We start from the raw sequence: 21986 nt of genomic DNA on the forward strand, positions 1-21986 counted from the left end.
GCATGAATAGCATGAGAACACTTGCCAATAATAATAATAAAAGTGAGCTCTATGCTTCCGACCAGTAACTGATACTCATGAGAACAGCAGTAGGAGGAGGACATTTTGGAGACTTAGCTCTGCCAGTGTCCTACAGTTAAAAATCTTGTCCTTTGGCATTTCGGAGTTGATGTTTCAAAGAGCTTAGTGTGCAACACCTTCGGATGGCACAGAGGACCCAATTAAATCCGTCCAGGACTCTTCACATCATTTGGTCCCCGACGCTCCGGTAAAATGGAAAGTCTTGAGAGGGTTCATATTTCCATGCCTTCTTTGTATGTGAGGTCAGTAGGATTGTACACAGTACAGTATGTACTGGAGCACCACCTGCTACTATCTGACACCAGACACCAGTCAACACTGACACACATGTGCAAGGGTACATGTCTGTACAGACAAGTACAGACATGACTCATGTCCACGGTGGAGTCAGACCGGGCAGCGATAGTGTCAAAACTAATACATTATGTATTCTCTCTTTTTTTTCCTTCCATATTTCCCGTTCAATCGACTTGGGTGCAGCAGGAAAAACACTGTTTTTTCTGCCCATGTGTGCGTACGGAGACGGGGAGGTACGTATGCCTGGAGGAGGATGCGCTCCTCTAGTTGTCAGGTGGTCAGTCAGCATCAGCCGATGTCGAATAACAAAGCAGAACAAACCAACGTAGCAGGTCCAGACTGCAGTGGGACTATACAGGTAAATGATCTGTACTGATAAAAGTTCATTGCTTGTTTCAGAGGTTCTGCCGTAACCCTCCGAGACCTTTAGGTAAGGTCTTCTTTATCCTCAATGGTGAAAGATGTGTAAAAATCACTTTGAGACACAACCTGTACCTTGGAGTTGCTACATACAATACAATCTTGTTACCTTTCCTTAAAAATCAGTCCACATCTTTGCACACATTGACATATTATCAAGCAACATTGATGTCTCAGAGATCCTCCAACGAGTTCTCCTTAAGTATATCCATCCACCCATCCATCCATCATCCAAACCGCTTATCCTCAGGGTCGCGGGATGCTGGAGCCTATTCCAGCAGATGAGGAGACACCCTGGACAGGCCACCACACCATCACTGGGCTGACACACACACACACACACACACACCTAGGGACAATTTGGTATGGCCGATTCACCTGACCTACATGTCTTTGGACTGTGGGAGGAAACCAGAGCACCCGGAGGAAACCCACACAGACACGGGGAGAACATGCAAACTCCACACAGAGGACGACCCGGGACGACCCCCCAAGGTTGGACCACCCCGGGGCTCGAACACCGTACCTTCTTGCTGTGAGGCGACGGTGCTAACCACCGTGCCGCCTCCATAAGTATACAGAGGAGAAAACCCCAAAAACCACAGCGGGCTAGTTTAAGCCACGGAGATTCGTATGGAGATCTCCAGTATATAGGAGGGCTGACCAGAACATCACTGTGGGACCCAAAGAAGGAAACACAACAACCGTCTTTTCAGTGTAACCTAACAACCCTTCATGTAACATCGACGGTGGAATAACGGAGTAGGAAAGCATGCGAGTAGACAGCCTGGGGGGAGAGTTTGTTGCTGAACTTCAACAAGGTTGAAAGAGGATAACAAGCCTCAGAACGAAATGTAGCTTACATAAAAACGTGATGCTGCTGCAGCACGTAACTGATGGGCTCATCGCAGACCCGCCATGTCTGAATAAATACCGAACCCTGGACTGTTCATTCCAAACTAATCATCAATGCCAGCACACTCTCTTAAAAGTTTGCGTTTCACAAAGTCACCCTCACCCTCACACCCACACACACAGTACACGTTATAATACTGCTTCTGCACGCCGCCGTTACCTCTTCCAACTCCTGTCGATGGAGCGGGGGAGGAGGACGTTCAGGTGGCAAAGCGGCCTAATGCGCTACGCCCCAGCGAACATTACCGGATCTGCTCCCGGGTGGGGAGCCGGTCTGGATATCACGTCCCGCAGCTAGCGGCGAGGTGCTTACACAGCTGCAAGTGGATCTGGGGAAAACGATGTTGACCTCCACATGCGCCCCCCGAACAGGTGCCTCGACCAACCAGAGGAGGCGCTAATGCAGCGACCGGGACACATACCCACATCCGGCTTCCCACCCGCAGACACGGCCAATTGCGTCTGTAGGGACGCCCGACCAAGCCGGAGGTAACATGGGGATTCGAACCGGCGATCTCCGTGTTGGTAGGCAACGGAATAGACCGCCACGCCATTGGGACGACATACCAGGTAGTCTAAACCCACCCAACTATCTTAACAGCTGGCGGGACTTTAGAGGAACAGGGAGGGAACTAAGGTACAGAGTGAACAAGGGCATTTCCGGTGGAGTGAACGCTGCCGAAGGGCGAAGGCTCACAGCATTTAGCTTCATGACTTCAATTTGCGCTTAAATCTAAATGAGGTGGTTCACGTTTCGCTGTTGCATTAGAACATCAGCGCTACAATAAAAGCGTTCACATTGCATCATCTGGGTCATTTTAGACGTACACCATATCACCTACCTTCCCCCTGCTACTCTCAGTGTAACGACTGAGAACTGCTTTCTGACGTAGACAAAAGTGGGCCCTGATAATAGTCTGCAACACATTGTCCAACCAGTCGCACATCTTCCCATGTGTTCCCCCATGGTCACGTGTGGCGTGGGGACGGGGGTGGGGTGGGGACGGGGTACTGCTATAGGTAGAGGGCCTGTTTGCGCTTCTGTCTTTGCGGGGGCTCTTGCTCCGCTCTACCCTTGTTCCAGTTTTTAAGCCCCTCCGGCAGGGAAGTGTCCTCCTCCAGGTTTCCCGTCTCCTCCACAAACTCTTCATATGTGGACTTCTCGCTGAAGGGACGAGGCCCCAACAGCTCCAGCATGTCGCCCTTGTCCAGGACCTCCTTCTCTAGGAGACGCTCGGCCACCTGGGACACAACACGGAAACGCAAGTAACGTTGAACCCACATGACAACAAAGCATGATGGGAAAAAATAGACTGTTAAAACAGTATTTCAGTCCGACACGGTGCCGACAAATCCATCTTACTTGTCACATCCTCCGTTTGACTCAATATGTTACATCATCAGATGACAATTACAGCATGAGACATGAAGCTTTGTGGTGTAAGTCAGATTTGTACAGTTGTTAAATTCTTGCTGTCAGAGAAAACATTTTCTGCCATTCTAATAAACATGCTCATAATTTAGATTGAACTAAGTGCAACTTTTAATGATACACATTTTTATGTGCAACATTATGTTTCAAAGAATATATAGGCTGTAGGTTACACATAGAGTTTCTCTCAATGTGATAAACATCCTTCCATCCATTATCCAAACTGCTTATCCTGCTGTCAGGGTCACGGGGGATGCTGGAGCCTATCCCAGCAGTCATTGGGCGGCAGGTCAGGAGACACCCTGCACAGGCCGCCAGGCCATCGCAGGGCCGACACACACACACACACACACACACACACCTAGGGACAATTTAGCATGGCCGATTCACCTGACCTACATGTCTTTGGACTGTGGGAGGAAACCGGAGCACCCGGAGGAAACCCACGCAGACACGGGGAGAACATGCAAATGCCACACAGAGGACGACCCGGGACAACCCACCAAGGTTGGACTACCCCGGGGCTCGAACCCAGGACCTTCTTGCTGTGAGGCGACCGCGCTAACCACTGCGCCACCCCGTGATAAACATAATGAAGAAATTCAATAAACACCCTAATGAAATCTAAAGCATTAGCCACTAGACACAACAACAAACCAAGAGGACCCGCTCATCTTCCCTGGGTAACACATCCCACAAATAAGCAACCGAGTACTGACACATTTCTCTGCTTGTTAACCGCTATGGCCACTGACAGCATGATTCACATTTTAAAATTGTACCGTAATATTACATTTCTCTGCTATTCTGGGAAACAGTTTAGACTCTACCCAAGTTGTTTTCCCAAACGCATGAGCTCATTTTTTAGGTTTGTATTTTTGCCACTCATCCTTTTACCCCTCCCTCTTCTTGTTCACTGGTCCCTGGCACATTGTCTTACCTTCTCCACCTGTGCCTTCTTGACAGTGACAAGCTGATGTGTGCGATGGAAGGCTGCATCGATGAGCAAGCGGACCTCCTGGTCGATGAGCTGGGCGGTGGGCTCGCTGTAGGGCTTCTCACTCAGCCAGCCACCCTGCTGCGGGGGGTCAAAGGACACCTGGCCCACCGCCTCACTCATTCCAAACTGGACCACCTAGAGATGGAAGGAAAAGCCTGTTAAAGCAGTGATGGGATGAGAGAATTTGTGCTTTCTTTATTCAAGGAACTTGCGTCGGGGAACGAGGCAGACAGTCCAGCTTAGTCCACATCTGTTTGTGTGTGTTGGCCAGGTGACGGACTGCCAAACACATCTGTTTGGGTTCAATCATACCATAAATAAAACCCAAGACAGACTCGGCAAAAGCAATACCACGGATGGACTGATAAATAAGATTGAGTTTGAAGTTATAATTACATTTTTCTCCAGTATAAAGAGAGGAAATTCACAATTGAATATATAAAAAAACTTCCATCAGTCATTTGTCTTGCGTTCCTAATTTTTTTCCACAGATATTATTAAGTTTTTAATTAGTTTTCATGTTATGGTATAAGTATATATACATATAGCATGCAGTTGTGAGGTGGTTGGTAGGTGAATGTATAGTGTATAATTCTGGTATATAAGATAATATAGTGTAATATCTCATCTCATCTCATCTTCAGCCACTTCTCCGGGGTCGGGTCGTGGTGGCAGCAAGCTAAGTAGGGCACTCCAGACGTCCCTCTCCCAAGCAACGCCCTCCAGCTCCTCCTGGGGGATCCCAAGGCGTTCCCAGGCTAGATTGGACATGTAGTCCCTCCAGCGAGTTCTGGGTCTACCCCGGGGTCTCCTCCCAGTTGGCCGTGCTCGGAAAACCTCCAAAGGAAGGCACCCAGGAGGCATCCTAATCAGATGCCCGAACCACCTCAACTGACACCTTTTGGCATGAAGGAGCAACGGCTCTACTCTGAGCTCCTTCTGGATGTCTAAGCTCCTCACTCTATCTCTAAGGCTGAGCCCAGACACGGGGGAAACTCATTTCAGCCGCTTGTATCTGTGATCTTACCCCTTCGGTCACGACCCAAAGCTCATGACCACAGGTGAGGGTTGGAATGAAGACTGACTGGTAAATTGAGAGCTTTGCCCTCCAGCTCAGCTCCCTCTTCACCACAGCGGTCCGGTACAACGTCCGCATTACTGCTGATGCTGCACCAATCCACCTGTCAATCTCCCGCTCCATCCTACCCTCACTCGTGAACAAGAACCCGAAATACTTGAAGTCCTTCACTTGAGGCAACAACTCATCCCCAACCTGGAGGAAGCATCCACCATTTTCCGGTAGAGAAACATGGCCTCAGACTTGGAGGTGCTGACTCTCATCCCGGCCATTTTTACACTCAGCTGCAAACCGCCCCAGTGTGCGCTGTTCTGATGAAGCCAACAAAACCACATCATCTGCAAAGAACAGAGATGCAATTCTGAGGTTCCCAAATCGGACCAGTATAGTGTAATATAGCGAGAGTATATAGCATTGCATATCGGTATGATGGGTTGTGGAGTTGTGGTATGGTCTATGGTATAGTGTATGGGCAATATAGCATATAATCAATGTGGTATAATATGGAGGCATAGGTTGTTGATTATTCAACCATAACAAAACTCTATAGTAGCGACATACCTGTTGTGTATACATGTTTGCCACCAATGTCCTGTTGTTGTTCCATTTATTTCTTGTTTTTTGTTCTTTTTTGTTTGTTGTCGATTTTTTTGTGTGAGTGATGTCTGCAGGTCTAGAAGCTGCTGTGCACTGGAGTTAAATTCCTCGTGTGCATAGGCACACTTGGCCAATAAAGTTGTTTCTGATTCTGAATTTTTACTTTTGTGTGTTTTGTTATGAGGAGTTGTCACATCACATCATAAACCAGACAGATTTCGGCTGGATGAAATAAAATAACCCTCTTTTGCTTGTCATTAGCAATTTCACAGCTATCTGCATTCAGCCAAAGTCATAATGTGGAAATTAAACATGCAAAGAAACAAAACAAAAACCACACATTTCCATAATGATGTAGCAGAGTTTTTCCCTCTTGTTCTGTCAAAGCACTATGTGTTACTCCACAAGGAGCTTCCATTTGTCTATATGTCTGCAAGCGAGGATCTCGTATCAGAGTTCGACTGAAATATTAATGGACAATGTCAGCAGCCATCTGTGCCGTGTTAAGGCTGGCTGAGCTTCATGGTGTGGACATACCTCATGTGCTGCATGTGAAGCGTTACACCAGAAACTCTCTATTCCAAATGAGAGTGTGTGCTACTGCTGCAGCATTGCATAGTGGTGCCAAATGCACTGCAATTCAAGTGTTGCATGCATTGAATATATGCTGTCATTATGGTCGTCATTTTGATGACCGGATGTTGTCAATATGACAGTGAAATTCGTCATAAATCTGTATATTTATCTCATAAGAAGTCAAGATTCAACATTTAGTGATATAACCCCACATTTTAAACGTTAACATAGATTCTATTCCCTCCATTAACATATTATTGGAGGGAAACTAGTTAAAAATTGCCAAACTACATCTATTTATTAAGTCTCTAAATATAAAGCTAATGCTTCTTAAAGAGGAAGCATTGTACAACTGTGGGTAGCCGGAGACCACAGATATTAGACCCATGACCATCTTTAAATACAGGTGAACCTTATGTACTGCTCTGCATCATGTCTGAGTAAAGGTGACGGACACAAACGCATGTCATGTATTAAGCGTGTTCCCAGCGTTAGTGGCAAATCAAAGAAATCCCCTTAATGTAAAGCAAGGGATCATAACTGAGGACACTGAGAGATTCAGTTTACAACAGAAATATCACCTTTTGGGCACTTAAGTTAAAAAAAATCCATGAAGGGCATCCAGGTGGTGTAGCAGTCTATTCCATTGCCTACCAACACGGGGCACGCTGGTTCGTATCCCCGTGTTACCTCTGGCTTGGTCGGGCATCCATATAGACACAGTTGGCCGTGTCTGTAGGTGGGAAGCCGGATGTGGGCATGTGTCCTGGTCGCTGCACTAGCACCTCCTCTGGTCGGTCAGGGCGCCTGTTCAGGGGAGCGGGGGAATTGGGGGGAATAGCGTGATACTCCCACGCGCTATGTCCCCCTGGTGAAACTCCTCACTGTCAGATGAGAAGAAGTGGCTGGCGACTCCACGTGTATCGGAGGAGACACGTGGTAGTTTGCAGCCCTCCCCGGATCGGCAGAGGGGGTGGAGCAGCGACTGGGACAGCTCGGAAGAGTGTGGTAATAGCCCCGATAAAATTGGGGAGGAAAAGGGTGGAAAAAATTTAAAAAAAATTCCCCGATAAGATTTAGCATGGAGTTACTGTGGGTCTGGCTGACTCTGCGTGCTGCGGCGGGGTGATTTACCTGGGCGTAGGCAGACTGCGTGACCTTGCTGAGGTCGTCCTGCGCCCCCGTGGTCACTCGGCTGAAGAAAACCTGCTCTGCCACGCGGCCCCCCAGCATCATACACATCCGGTCAAACAGCTGCTCTCTGGTGAACAGATACTGCTCCTTGGGCAGATACTGAGCGTAGCCCAAACCCTTCCCTCTGGGAACGATGGACACCTGGGAGAAGAGAGGAGTCACAGAAAGGACCGGGCGAGATCTTCAGGGAAGGTTCGGCATGCAGGATGAAGTTAAATGTTAGTGGTGCGACTGGGCAATACTGACAAAAATCAAATATCAAGTCAAACTTCATTTATATAGCACATTTCATACACAGGACAACACAATGTGCTTTACAGAAAGTGACAATATAATCGCAACACAATCATTAAAGTGCAAATGTGGAAAATAAATGTGCATATCAACAGGTGTTAGTGCAGGTATACAGGAATTGGAGCATAATATACAAATATCTGAATATATAAAACACACACACACACACACACACACAAAGAACTAAGAAGAAGAAGATCGGGTGACAATATTTTGGGGATGAATATTGGTGCTTTCATAAGATATTTACACATTTTGAACATTTTGAGAAATTATCATTAGTAAAGTGGACATGATGACCCGAGCAGGTAGAGAGACATTCATTATTCATTTTGCTTAGCTGAAACAGCCTAATAGGCTTAGAAAATTGTGCCACTTTACTGTAGTGCAGCCTTGAAGACTAGAGAATGACATTTAAACTGTATCAGGATGACCCAAATCCCAGACTACAGCTTGTGTCCTATCATGATATTTATATCAATATCATGATAGCGATATTATATCAATATATTGCCCAGCTCTTCTCAGAAGTAGTTCTTATACCTGCCAATGGTCTCTTTTTCACCTTCTGAAAAAAAACCCTCCACAAAACTGTGCAGTATACCAGTACCATCCATCCATTTTCCAAGCCGCTTATCCCAACTGGGGTCGCGGGATGCTGGAGCCTATCCCAGCAGTCATTGGGCAGCAGGCGGGGGAGACACCCTGGACAGGCCGCCACGGCATCACAGGACCGACACATTCACGCCTAGCGACAATTTAGTATGGCCGATTCACCTGACCTACACGTCTTTGGACTGTGGGAGGAAACTGGAGCACCCGGAGGAAACCCACGCAGACATGGGGAGAACATGCAAACTCCACACAGAGGACGACCTGGGATACAAGTACCAACAAGCAGCAACTCCAGACAGATGTGGTTTGAGAAGGTGAGAAAAGATTTCAGGACAGCATAAGACAGAAAATGATGCAGCAGAGGAGGGTCTAAGCACCTTCAGCAGGGGGTCTGCATGCTCCAGGAACCAGCCGACCACGGCATGGCCGGCCTCATGGTATGCGATGGTGGTTCGCTCTTGAAGCTGCAGAATCTGGCTCTTTTTCTCCAGACCTGGTGGTGTGGAGGATGTGTTAACCACGGCCATGATGCAAACGTGTGCATTTGAGAGAGGGAATCACAAGTTCAAGAGTGCAAAGGGTATATACAACTTAATATAAGAAGTGCACCATGTCTGCATCATGTCACACAGCTGCTATCACTTTAAATTAGAAACACAAATTCATAATTCTTTGGCATTCGCATGGGGCAGAGCGGGGCCAGATAGGGTTTGAGATGGACTGACAGCAGAGGCTAAAATTTAGGGCCTTTCAGAATATATGAATTTAAGCTATAGCCAAATGATGTCGATGGGTCAAAAACTTCACTCAGTTACATGCTTACATTACTTTTTTTTTGATGGCCTCTTTGACTCCCCATTCAAACCAGTGTTCCTCCCTATCAAGGATGTGCACATCCTCATCCTTGAAAGAGTGGCCACTGGCCTGTAGATGGGTGTAGGCTGCCGAGTCCTGGCCTGATGATGTAGCTCATATGTGCTGTGCCATCCTCTTGGCCAGCGTCTGTTTGGTTTAACAAACGTACAAGTCACGACAATCCTCCTGGCACTTAACAGTTAAGTGCCCCCACAATGCTGTGATTGTAAACATTCTCAAATCCTCTGTGAATAGTACACATGGCCATTGAAGCTCTAGTTAATGATCACTTTCATATTTGCATAGGAAAGTGATCATTAGTATGGGTCGTTATGCAACTGTATTGTTTATAAGGGTGGGGAGACCTGCAGTCAGTTGAGACTGAAGAGGTCACTTAGACGAGTGATGAGACGTATCTCTCAATAAACGTTGTGTTCAAGTGAACTGATTCAACCATCTTTGACACAATGAAAGTAATTGATGTAAATCTCATACCTCCGATAACCCTCTCTACTGCCTGTTCAAAGTGCTTGGCGCTGACGGACTGGCGAAGGTGACGTGCTGCTATCAGAGCAGCCTCATTACACACGTTGGCAATATCGGCTCCTAACAACACAAACACACATCATGACCGGCTTCGACTATAACATAACGGCACATTCAACAGCAATGGAAGTGGAACCTAAATGTTCACGAACACAAAAGATTCCCCAATTAATTCAAGAGTTGCATGCACAAAACTTTTACATTTTCACACAAATACTTACCAGTAAATCCTGGAGTTAGTGCAGCCAACTTCCTAGCCAAAGCCTCTGGCTCTATACTTTGGTCCAGCTTGAGAGGTCTCAAGTGCACCTTGAAGATGGACGCCCTGCCTTTTATGTCAGGCGGACCTGTGAGGGGAGAAAGGAGATCGTGATTTTGTATCCTTATTCTGTGGCGACCCCTAACAGGAGCAGCCAAAAGCAGTAGCAGATTCTAAAAAAGAAGAAGAAGAGAGAGCTGGAATAAGAATATACCGCATTTTCAGAAAGAGGAAAAGAAACAGGGAACACGAGGACTTCAACGAAAATCAGATTAAAAGAGCCGTGGAACAAACAAAGAACACAAAAAAGGAGCCGGAGAGACCAAATGAGCAGGAAACAAACAACTTCATAAAAACAAAGAGGAACTGTGCTCCTCCTGCTTGTCTACCAGTTATACAAGCCTTCTGTTAGGACCCCGTTCTATTCAATTTGTCCCATTTTCCTCTCGTCAGAAAAACAAAATGCCCTGGCTACCACCGGACAGCCCTGCTGGAACAAAGTCAATTAAGACATCAAGTCTTCAAAAATAGATTAACCACCAAGATAAAAGCACAGAGCGCAAAACAGACACGTACCTCGATGACGTAAGAAAACAGATACAAATGACAGAAGAAGAAGTGCAGCCCACCAGACGGAGTAAATGCTTACGAAACGCACATGCAACAATGACCTCCAGTCCCGTTTAACACTACAAGCTACCGGGAACAGTGACCATCCAAAGCCTCTCAAGTTTAATGTAGGTCTATTTATTAATCCCATTATTAGACCGTCTTGGCTGGTCTGTAGTAAGACAGCACCGATGTGGAACAACGGCTTTGAGCGGGAAATACAAGACGGCAGCGCTAGTGAAATGGAAGGGATGTCCGTCCCGCTTTGCGCTTGAGGTTAGTCAAGGTGCAAATGATAACAGGACCAACAAAAACCAAATCTTTAAAATCAAAGAAATGTAAAGTGGAAATGATTGGAGGAGGAATGCCCAAACATTTAGTCGGCAGAAAAGCAGACTGAATAAAGCTGAGTTGCAGGAGACGTGAAACCCTGCAGGATATCAGCACCCATTCAGAAAAGGTTCAGAGCTTGAGGCGGAGGTCAAGAACCAAGAGCAGCCAGTCAATCCAAGAAAACTACAATGAAAAGGTTCATGGATAACCATGGAGACAAATGGCCTGGACTCTAAGGCTAATGCTAAAAAGGGAGTAGAAATTTGTCAGGACTAATTTGGAAGTATTTGGACGTGAAACTAAAAAGATGAGCTGAGAACAACCTAGGAGCAACGGATATTGTAGATCTGTCATACAGATGAGGAGCTATCATGCAAACTAGGTACTCAAAATACGTTTTGCTGATTACCGATGTAGATGTGTCGGTCAAAACGTCCGGGCCTCATCAAAGCTGGGTCCAGGATGTCGGATCGGTTGGTACCAGCCAAAACAACCACATTGGTGCTGGAGTTGAACCCTGTAATAAAGAACAGAAGGAAAGCTTCCTGCCTTATGGAATATTTATATCCAAAATATAGATGTGGAGCGTGTCAACCAGGCGTTCAGATCAGGCCTACCGTCCATCTCGACTAGCAGCTGGTTGAGTGTATTCTCCTGTTCACTCTGGTCACCAAAGCTCCCTCGGCCTCTCTTCCTTCCCACAGCGTCTATCTCATCAATGAAAAGGATGCAGGGGGCGTTCCGCCGAGCTAGAGAGAACATATCTCTTATCTGACATAAAACACAAAACCAGAAGAAGGAAAAAAGAATCAGATTGCCCCGTGGAATTTGTTGTTTAAACACAGTACAGGATGCTTTCCTGGGATATTGAAAGCCTTCAAAATGTCATTCTTTTAAAGAGTAACAACACCCTAGACCGTTTTAGTGATTTTGCTGACATCAACAGGTTAAAAACCACGTAAAGGTTAAAAGCATGCCAGGCTGGTCTTGGGACTTTATGATGCTAGCATAGCAGAATAAACACAGCTGCAGATAATAACATTAATAATGGATCTGTTGGACGTAGGAGTGCCAAAAAAAATTGAAAGTACTATTAACAATTGTTAGTGCTGGTTCTGTCTCTCTGTCTGTCTGTCTGTCTGTCTGTCTGTCTGTCTGTCTGTCTGTCTGTCTGTCTGTCAATGCTGGTAGATGTGCTGGTACACCTAAATCCAATAGATCCATTATTGTTGTTATGTGCAGCTGTGTTTATCCTGCTATGCTAACATCACAAAGTACCAAGCCTTAGAACGGTTAAAAGCCTGGCCTGCTTTTAACCGTTATATGGCTTTTAACCTGTAGATCTCAACAAACTCACTAAAACATTCTAGGGTTCAGTTACTCTTTAAACTAGCCTGAAACCATTTTTATTGAGCAATCTGAGCCAGCTTGGCCTCACTCGATTGTGGAAGCAGAACATACGTCAACATCCGAAGAGAATAAATCACTTCATTGCAATTAATGAAGAACCAGAATCAAATTTGTAGTTTTGGCACCATTATTTGTGTTAAAAAAATAAATAAATCAGGACATACCCTGTCCTACAACTATCAAAATAAATGTTCACGTGACAAGAGAGAGCCCATATTGCAGTCACACACCTCATTAGAACTGCAGTCAGCACTTCATTGTGCCATTATGTAGACATGGATAGGATGACAGAGAGGATAACAAAGAAATGCGCTCTATCACTCTACCGGATCAGCTATCTTAGTACAATGATAAACCCCTAACTCACCCTGGCCGGGCCCACGCCAACAAACATCTCCTGAAACTCAGAGCCGTTGACTGTGATAAAGGGGACATTGGCCTCTCCTGCAGTGGCTTTAGCCAGCAAAGTCTTCCCTGTCCCAGGAGGGCCTGACAACACGGCACCCTGCAGATAACAAAGACATGTCTTCATTTTAAGGGGTTCCACGGAATTTTAAAGTGCATTTTTTTACAGATGTGCGAAAATATATACTTCTGGAGTATCGCAAGACTATCTTTCACAATATTGTATCAGTTTTCACAAAAAATGCAGCGCTTGAAATGGCACAGAGACACAGTAGCTGTGACGCCCACGTCATTGTGTAGTTTCCATCTCTGACCACTAGATAGCAGGTGCAATATTGTAACAGGGCTGTACCTAACCTCAGCAGCTGGCCTTGCCAGCGTTGCACTTGCTATGACTCCGATTCCCCTGATTTGAAGCAGACTGAGGTGTTTTCTTGGATTTTCTTCTAAAAAATGGACAAGACTGCGACATATCGGTGTGTTTGAAGCATAATAATATACCAACATACTGAATCGTGACACCCGTATCATGATACGAATCGTATCGCCAAATTCTTGCTGATAAAACACCCCTTGTACATGTCTGTTGAAATTGGCTGCATTTTTGTTATTTAATGTACTCCTTGCTCCTCATCTACAGTAGCGGTTTCAGTAAGAAATGCCAACAAGTTTTTTTTTAATTACATGTTACACGTGTCCGTTAAACAATAACCACTGATGATCTCTTAAGACATACAGGAAACTAGTCTGTGTTGTCAGACCAGGATTGACATTTTTCACTACATCTCATGAAGTGTACTTTGTTTCAGATTTAGCACCATCTGCAGCTGTGAGCGATTGTTAAAGGGTGTTACCTATTCAAATGTTTAATATCCAATTTTACAACCAGACTCTTAAAACTCGTATAGATGATGTGCTAAAATTCATCTCTTTATGAGAGCCAATGATGCTGTGGGCACTTTCACTAAAACCATAACTAGAAAAAAATCAAAGTTTATACCTTTAGGCATCGTGTGCCTTCGAAAGGTATCACACTTGGAGCATGTTAAGTTACACTAGTTTTATTTTAACTTTAAATATTGGCAATATCCAAAGGAAAGATGGAGGGTTCTTTTTCTCCAAAAACATAATTTGCTACTTGAAGCTCAATTTTTCATTTTCTTTGTTTCTTTTGTTTGTGAAATGTATTTTAATACTGTGGATTTAGGTTTTGTTATACAAAGCACACACCTTAGGGATCTTGGCTCCCAGGTCTTGGTACTGGTGGGGGTTTTTCAGGAAATTTACAAACTCCAAAATTTCGAGTTTGGCCTCCTCACAGCCGGCAACATCCTTGAAACGCACGTCGATGCTGCCTTTTATTATCTTGGCTTTGGATTCACTCATGCTGAAGGGGTTACTACCTCGCCCCCTTCCTCCACCACCACCCACCACCGGTCCTTGCCGCATGGCAAAAAGCAGAAAGCCGACCAGTAGGACAGTTGGGAGCATGCTCAATAGCAGTGTCCTGGGAAGAGAAAATATTATTTAAGAGCTGCCTACTTTCAAGTATAAGAGTCCAATCACTTATATGCTTATTACAAGACCATAATTTCCCCGCTGTATTTTCCTCCTGGCCTCACCCGTCACTTTTACTGCTGTAGACCACGGGTACTTTGTGTGTAGAGTCCAGACCCATCTCCTGCTGGGCCATCTCCAACTTATGCTCAAATGCATCCACACTGCCAATATTAAACCACAAGTAGCTCTGAAAAACATAAGCAAATAAACGCATTATGGTCTGGCGTAGCACGCCATTTCTGTTGCCGTCTACGGCTCTGGTGTGTCGCAATGACGGTGACCCACCAGAGGAAACCTTGGTTGCTCAATACTTACCACCTCTGATGTGTCGACCCCATGGACAGGAATCACTTTGACGTACTGCTTGTTGATAACCTCTAGATGATCGACCTGCATAGAAAACATGAGACACTACATTAACTTTTCTTGGCGCTATAATCAATATACAAGATGCCTAGCGCTAGAACGACCAAGGCGGTCATCTTGACCGTTTCGGATTTTCAAAGTTTAATAACTCTGCGGGGAAAAAAAAAGAATACAGACCTGCCACTCCCTGAATGCTCCTAAAATTGCATAGATTTGCATTAAAATGAGATTAAGATCAATTGCACAAAAAAAAGTTATGATAAGATTTAACTAAAACGACCATGAGTGGTCAAAATGACCGAGCGCAATTTGCACGTAAACTTGATTTCTGATTATTTCCAACATGTCTGGCTACAGACGCCGTTACAGACGCATAACGACTACCACCGAGGCATTGCAGTATTTACAGGCGTTGGACAGCGGCCATTTTAAATAGTACTAAAGTTGTTAAAATGTTAATTTTGGTGTCAGTCGTTCCCTAACAGACATACTAACGTACGTAATGCATTAATATCTCAATTGGGTATTTATCTTGACAGAATATAGAGTTTAAAAACCGGCGGTCATTTTGACCACCCATGGTCGTTTTAGGTAGGAGTGAAATGCCGGTCGTTCCAGTGGCAGGTGAAAGTCACCGGTCACACAGCTCTGCTTCTCACCAGTCCTCTGCCCAGGTAGTGATGCACAAAGTCCCTCCAGGTGATCTCTTTCCCCGTTTCTTGGAAGTAGAAATAGAGGAAGGCAGAAGCCATGCCCGCTACACCAATTAAAACATTCCGCATCGTTTTTTCATCCAACGGAAAATCATCCTGTCATGGAAATAGGGTATATAAAGAAGGGAGTCAGACTACGCCAGATGAAGACGAAAACCAGTAAGCACGCCACTAAAAAACAAGTTAAATTGGTCGTCGTCCGAGTGGTGTGTGGCTCGTTCACCTGACACCTGATTTACAACATAGAAAAGTGGGGCCACTAAAATGACCGCTTGTTTTATTATCACGCCCTCTCAAATGAATGTCACTGATACCATTTTCAAACAGGAATGCAGAAATTAAAAAGGTAGCGTTGGCATTCACATGCACCCTAATGCAATCTGTTTCCCCCTCCCCTGCTATATTGAATCATGATGTTGTCCAACCATTATCTTATAATATTATCACAGGAATGGACAATAGCAATGTAATAAAGTAAAGAGCTCGTTGCACGAACCTATGTAACACTGTTATTTTTTCATGCACCAAGGTGCAATAAATCATTTTTATGTTCACATTTTACTACGTATTTGGATTTACTCTTCTTTTTTTTTCTTCGTTTTTTGACACTGGAAACTGGTATGAAAACTATATTCAAATTAGTGAGCGAGTTGACCTTACATAAAATGACAAAGCTAGATGGTCATGTTTTCTGTTAAACTGATGATCGCTGGTGGCTTTGAAGTTATGTCTTCAATACTTTCTGCAGTGCAACATAGTAATAACAATAATAACATAGTAATAACATAGTAATAATAGAGTAATAACAGTAATAACACAGCCTGTTATGGTCACAATGTTGGCTACGACTGAAAAAAATATTTTGAAAAAAAAATGAACAATGTGACTTATCAATAAAAAGGCTGATAAGCCCTATTATTGATGATAATTATAAGATAATTAAGTCTTAATTATCATATTAATTAATATAAACATGACATAAGATATTATAGATTAATAATAATTAATATAATGCTAATAAAGGCTGATAATAACAATGATTTCAATCTATTCAATTATTCACATACTGTTGTTTGAATTATTTTAACCCTTAGAAACATGTTAATGAAAGATCATTTAGCCTTTTATTACAAGACTAACGTGTGTCGAAGTCACACACAGGACATGAGGAATAACCATAAATACATATACATTTCAGTAAGTACAGACCAGGGTTTGTTAACATATCATATATATTTTAGAATGGACTACAGTATTAACTCCAATTTTTGTAGCATTAAGCAGATCTAGATTGATCCAATGGCTTCCTCTGCACGGATATGAAGTGGCGATAACTTAGATAGAAAATATCCAGAAAAGGCTCTTTTTTATCACAGTTACCTAGACTAGCATCTACTAGCATGTAGTTATCATGTTTCCAATATTTTAATACATGATGTAAATAAAGTATTACTTCATTCTGAAATGTTTCAAATAGTTCCATACAAAGATGTGTCATGTGTTTGAATGTGTAATGTGTTGGGAAAATAACTCATATACAACTTCACCAACTAGCTAAGAAAAAAAATTGACAGATTTTTTTTTGTTAATAGGAAAAGACAGAATTTAAGTGCGGATCTGCACCTGAAAACGTGTCCACCAGTCCGATTTGTCCTTTTTTCTGCCTCTGCCCCTTCCGTCCTCGTCTCCACCTGTGTCATTCTCTCCTCTTTGCTGAGAATCAGGATCTTTGGCGTTTTCATCTTCATCAAGAACAATTGCGCAGATAGTCAGTTACAGCCAGTTAACAAACACTTTCTGCAGCATGCAGTATGTACAAATGCCACTTCTGATGATGATTTTTTTTAAAATTTTGGATTTTGATATACTCTATCGATCCCTGAAGGGAAATTCTTCTCTGCATTTAACCCATCCTAGCTGTGTAGCTACGGGCAGTGGGCAGCCACCAGGCAGCACCCGGGGACCAACTCCAGTTCGTCTTGCCATGCCTCGGTCAAGGGCACAGACAGGAGTACTAACCCTAACGAACCCATCACAGACACAGGGAGAACATGCAAACTCCACACAGAGGACGACCTGGGATGACCCCCCCCCCCCAAGGTTGGACGACCCTGGGGTTCAAACCCAGGACCTTCTTGCTGTGAGGCGACAGCGCTAACCACTGCGCCACCGTGTCACCCAATGATGATAATGATGACTCGTACCTTCATTATCCTCTGCTGATTTGTTGATTCCGGAGTTCTCTTCACTCTTAGGGAAAAACTTCTCAAACCCTACGGCACAAGGATCGCAAAAGGATTGTAAGTACCAATGCCACATGGAGAGAACAAAGTTCAGTGCATGCACTCAGTAACAATACCAAGGACTGTAGTATTACAGTGTGCAAGGGGTTCATTACCTCTTGGCGGTTTGTTGGAGCTAAGTAATCGAACTAGTGTGAAATTGTGTTGACTTAGTCCTGTAGGCTTTCTCTGAATTAGTGCAGAGTTCTGAAATAAAGAGTTTGTGAATAAATTAGCCACACTTTTTGAATCATGAACATCAGCACTGAAATAACACAAATATGGCAAAGAGGCGTTAGGTTATCATGCAGTAAGCCCCTCGACAGCAGGCTTCAGGATTGTAAAATGTAATACGCGGCACATTACTATGAAATAACCATGTCACTTCAAGCATTCAGCAAAACATGGATCGTGAATCACGTCAATAAACTATTGCATGGAAAAACAGCTCAAAACCTTTTCAAATGGATGTTCGGAGCATTTCTCAAGTCTGTCAAGGGCGAGGACTAACCGCGCTTGACATTTCCCTGTCCAGCTTTCTTTGGCTTCCACATCACGTAAACAACCTCACATTTCTACAAACATTAAGAAAGACAGCACAAACAGGAAGACTCCTACTGATTTTATCCTTATCTGTTAAGAACCCGCAGGGCCGGAGTGCTCATCCAGAGCTGGAGGCCTGCAGGAAGCAGGGTCAGGTCATTACTGTGGTCAGGTGGCTACTGATAGGGAGACAATACTTACTGGTAGTCGTGTTGTAAACGACCGAGCACACGCACGATTTCTACAAACACCCCCAGGGGGTCTCGTCCTCAAGAGCACAACTGTAATGCAGAGTTCTGGCTCGACACCACAGCTTCAGCATCACCGAATGGAGAGACCGGCAAAGTGAAACGGAGACTATAGCCAGCGAATCACAGAATTAATCGCAGATTAAATTCATTCATCCTTGAAGTGACTCACAATATAGCAGAATTACAACTTCACGGGCTCTGTAAGGAACTGCAACGCTGCATTATCTTCTGAATGGTGACTGCTGGGGGACTGCTGACATATATCCTCGCACCACTGCTCCTGATCTATAATCAATATCAGGTGGAGGAGCGGCGATCCATCGTTTCTTGACGATGATAATACAATAATGCATGCTTTTGTTACGTATACAACACGTTACGTAAGACACGTTACCCCGCGGCTGGTTTTCAAGCACACCTCCCGCACGCGCACGGGAACAGTTTGTCCATTTCGGGGGGACGCGGTGCGCGTGTGTAATGCATGTCCCAGCACCCACAACTTCCAGAGCGAGCACACACAGGACACCACACCCCGCTTTTGTGCGCACACATCACACACCGGTACGATTCTGCAGCGGCGCTGTAACTCTTCATACGGGTGGTTCTGCTGCAACGTGCAGTTTGGTGCCGCAAGTCTGTTTGAACTGATCCAGCAAAGTAGTCTCCGATGCATCGCGCGCGCGCGCCCCCCGCGCACGAGACAGCCCGCTTTCATAACAAGTAAACAGCGGTCCTCCAAACAGAATTTATCTTAATTGTCCATCTTGTAAAAATCTTTTAAAAAAAGCTATACACGGCTAAATGTAATTCGTCGCCATGACTACCACACTGGATCGCAGAAATCCAGTTATTACAGGGTTTGGATTCAGTCAACCTTGCACACAAATGACCGAAACAAAAATCCATAAAACACGTTCACACGCCATCAGCTGTTCACACAACAATGCAACTAACGATCCAATGCAATGCAACTAACGAGCCAGTGCGGGCACACTGGACGTATAACTGCAAGTTATCCTTATGCAACACATTTTATGAAAGCCAAAGCCACGGACGGCGACTATTTCTCCGCCAAACTTCGAGCTTGCCACGCATAAACAATTACGCAAAGTAAATAAGTTCGGCTAAACAAGCGTACTCTCCGCGGGGCCACGCCCACCTCACGCTTTTCGCGTGAAACAACGCGGACGGATCGCAGCAACCTGTTGACAAGCCAACGAGCATCGGCGCCTCAGTGAAGAACATCATGTCCCGTTCCACTCAGCCTGCCCAGCCATGCTGCACGCTCGCTGTGGCTGGCTCCCATAGAGGTGATCGAACATGCGATATTCAATACACCTGGAGGGGGAGGGGGGGCAGGTCTGTTAGGAAGAGTTTTTTTTCCCCTTCGCCACAACTTAACGTAACAGGTATATAACGACACCCTACCGATGCAGCTGCACCGCCGATGCGAAAATTAGCAAAAACCGTGGGGATTTTTTTGCCCAACGCCCTCGCTCGGTTCCGGAAGGGCCCGACCCCGACTGAGAGAAGCCCCATCTTGCAGACTATGAACTAGATCGGCCCCACATACACAGGACTCCGACAACAGACTCCTAGTAACAGGACGAGGACTACCCGAGCACCTCCAATGTAGAAGTTAAATACCGCCCCTCAAGTTCTCTAGTCTCGCGAGACTTGAGACTTCCCGTCTCACTTTCCCAGCAGCGCTCTTTACCTGTTTACTCTGACCCGCACAGGCGTTAAGAGACGTCTCCGGAGCGCCATTCTCCAATCTATGGCACGGCCATAATGTCACGTATTACTTGTTTTACATTGTCTTCCATGTCACCCTTATATTGTTTTCAAGGGGAAAAAAAAGGGAAAAAACTTTCATTCATCTTCGACCGTTGAGCACAGGGAAAATTTCTTGGTGTCTATGGAGGGTAGCCTCCTCCCAACATCCATTTACTTTACACCAGTATATATATATTTTTTTTACTAATATCCATTTAGTTGTGAAGTGATACTTATGGGAAACTGCTACCTTATTCAGGGGTAGCCTGAATTTGTGTGAGAAAAAATGCAATTTCAGTGTTTTCACAATTCAATATTCATGAGTTTGAGGGCAACCTCACACAACATCAGGTAACATGTTGCTTTGTACATTTTAATATTCATGCAAATCACAACCATTTAATTAGCTGCGATGCTCGTGCTGCCACAGCTGACATCACGTTCACGAGGCAATTATAGGCCAAGCTGACAAAAAAAACCCCAAAACAAAACGAAAAAAACAGTTAAGTTGTAATGATTGCCAAACTGAAATTTATTTGGGGGATAACTTAGTTCTTTACAGTTTGAATGTGCGCTCGCCATCTCCTGACCCCTAGCGGTCAAGGATATATTGCAGGTTTAATGTAAACTGTCCCTTTAACAAATATCTGGCTAGTGGCCAAAGAGGCTGTGGGAATTTGTCTGACCCGGTCTTTTATTTTCCATCCGTCCCAAATCCCTGCAGAATCACTTGCAGGACATCGTCACAATTCCTTGACAAAAACACTATTTTTTTTTTACAGGTGCACTGACTTTCACATGACTTTCATTACAAAGTAAACGATGGTTAATTATAGAGCACTGATGTATCTGTATTCACCAGTTTGTCAGGCTGAGGTCCCGACCCAGTCCTCAAGGACCCCCTATCCTGCAGATTTTCTTTGTAACCCTGCATATGTAAGCCCTGCTTGTACTTACTCAACCAATCACCTCATAGCACTTAATGATGCAAGGTGTGCCAAATCTCACATTCCTTGCTGATTAGTTGAATAACTACAAACAGGAACTTAATCAGGGTTGCAAAGGGATTCTGCAGGATAGGGGGTCCTTGAGGACTGGGTTGGGAAACACTGCACGAGGGACACTTTTAAGGACTGCATTGTTGAACACCATCCACCAAAGTACACCGGTCGTTGAATAAACGCATCATGCCTCAGGGACAAAACTTACAAGATCATTGCTTATTTCATGTACATTACTTTATTCATGCACTACAAATGATTTTACAATTATCACAGGCGAGGGTTGTCACCAAAATCAACCCGCATGGTCCTCGTTTAGAGAAGCACAGATAACCATTAAACCATGCTGAAAGATAACGCAGCCAAAATTCATTATTTTAAAACAAATAACATCATTAAGACTTTCCCCAAAGGTATCAAAAACGTGCCCTACTTCGAGGCACAGAGCATTATAAACATAGAATAGTGATTTCCTTCATATATCATTTAGTATTGTAAATTCTAAATATTTAGAGTTTTAGCTGGCACTCTTGGGTACAGCATGTAAACTGAGTTTATGTTGACTCCAGTTTTAATCA

At 44.5% G+C, this 21986-nt stretch overlaps 1 protein-coding gene across 1 annotated transcript; it reads right to left on the bottom strand.

The window, feature by feature from the left end:
• Positions 1-1402: 1402 nt before the first annotated feature.
• LOC130112094 (AFG3-like protein 1) lies at positions 1403-20236 on the bottom strand. Its single transcript, XM_056279391.1, has 17 exons — positions 20060-20236; positions 17954-18044; positions 17760-17828; positions 17179-17297; positions 15502-15651; positions 14792-14866; positions 14539-14663; positions 14147-14423; positions 12879-13016; positions 11719-11872; positions 11511-11618; positions 10122-10247; positions 9850-9960; positions 8877-8992; positions 7531-7731; positions 4086-4280; positions 1403-2955 (listed from the first exon to the last, which is right to left on the bottom strand). Exons 1-17 carry the CDS (start codon positions 20168-20170, stop codon positions 2728-2730), a joined length of 2394 nt encoding a protein of 797 aa, XP_056135366.1. The 5' UTR covers positions 20171-20236; the 3' UTR covers positions 1403-2727.
• Positions 20237-21986: the final 1750 nt, after the last annotated feature.

This window comes from Lampris incognitus, chromosome 4, assembly GCF_029633865.1.
Source record: "Lampris incognitus isolate fLamInc1 chromosome 4, fLamInc1.hap2, whole genome shotgun sequence".
Lineage (NCBI taxonomy): Eukaryota > Metazoa > Chordata > Actinopteri > Lampriformes > Lampridae > Lampris > Lampris incognitus.

Coding starts and splice junctions, on each gene's coding strand:
- LOC130112094 (XM_056279391.1), bottom strand. CDS start 20,170: ATGGGGCTTCTCTCAGTCGGGGTCGGGCCCTTCCGGAACCGAGCGAGG. Junction 14,867..15,501: donor ACTACCTGGGCAGAGGACTG/GTGAGAAGCAGA, acceptor TTTTCTATGCAG/GTCGATCATCTAGAGGTTAT. Junction 11,619..11,718: donor GCTGCTAGTCGAGATGGACG/GTAGGCCTGATC, acceptor TCTTTATTACAG/GGTTCAACTCCAGCACCAAT.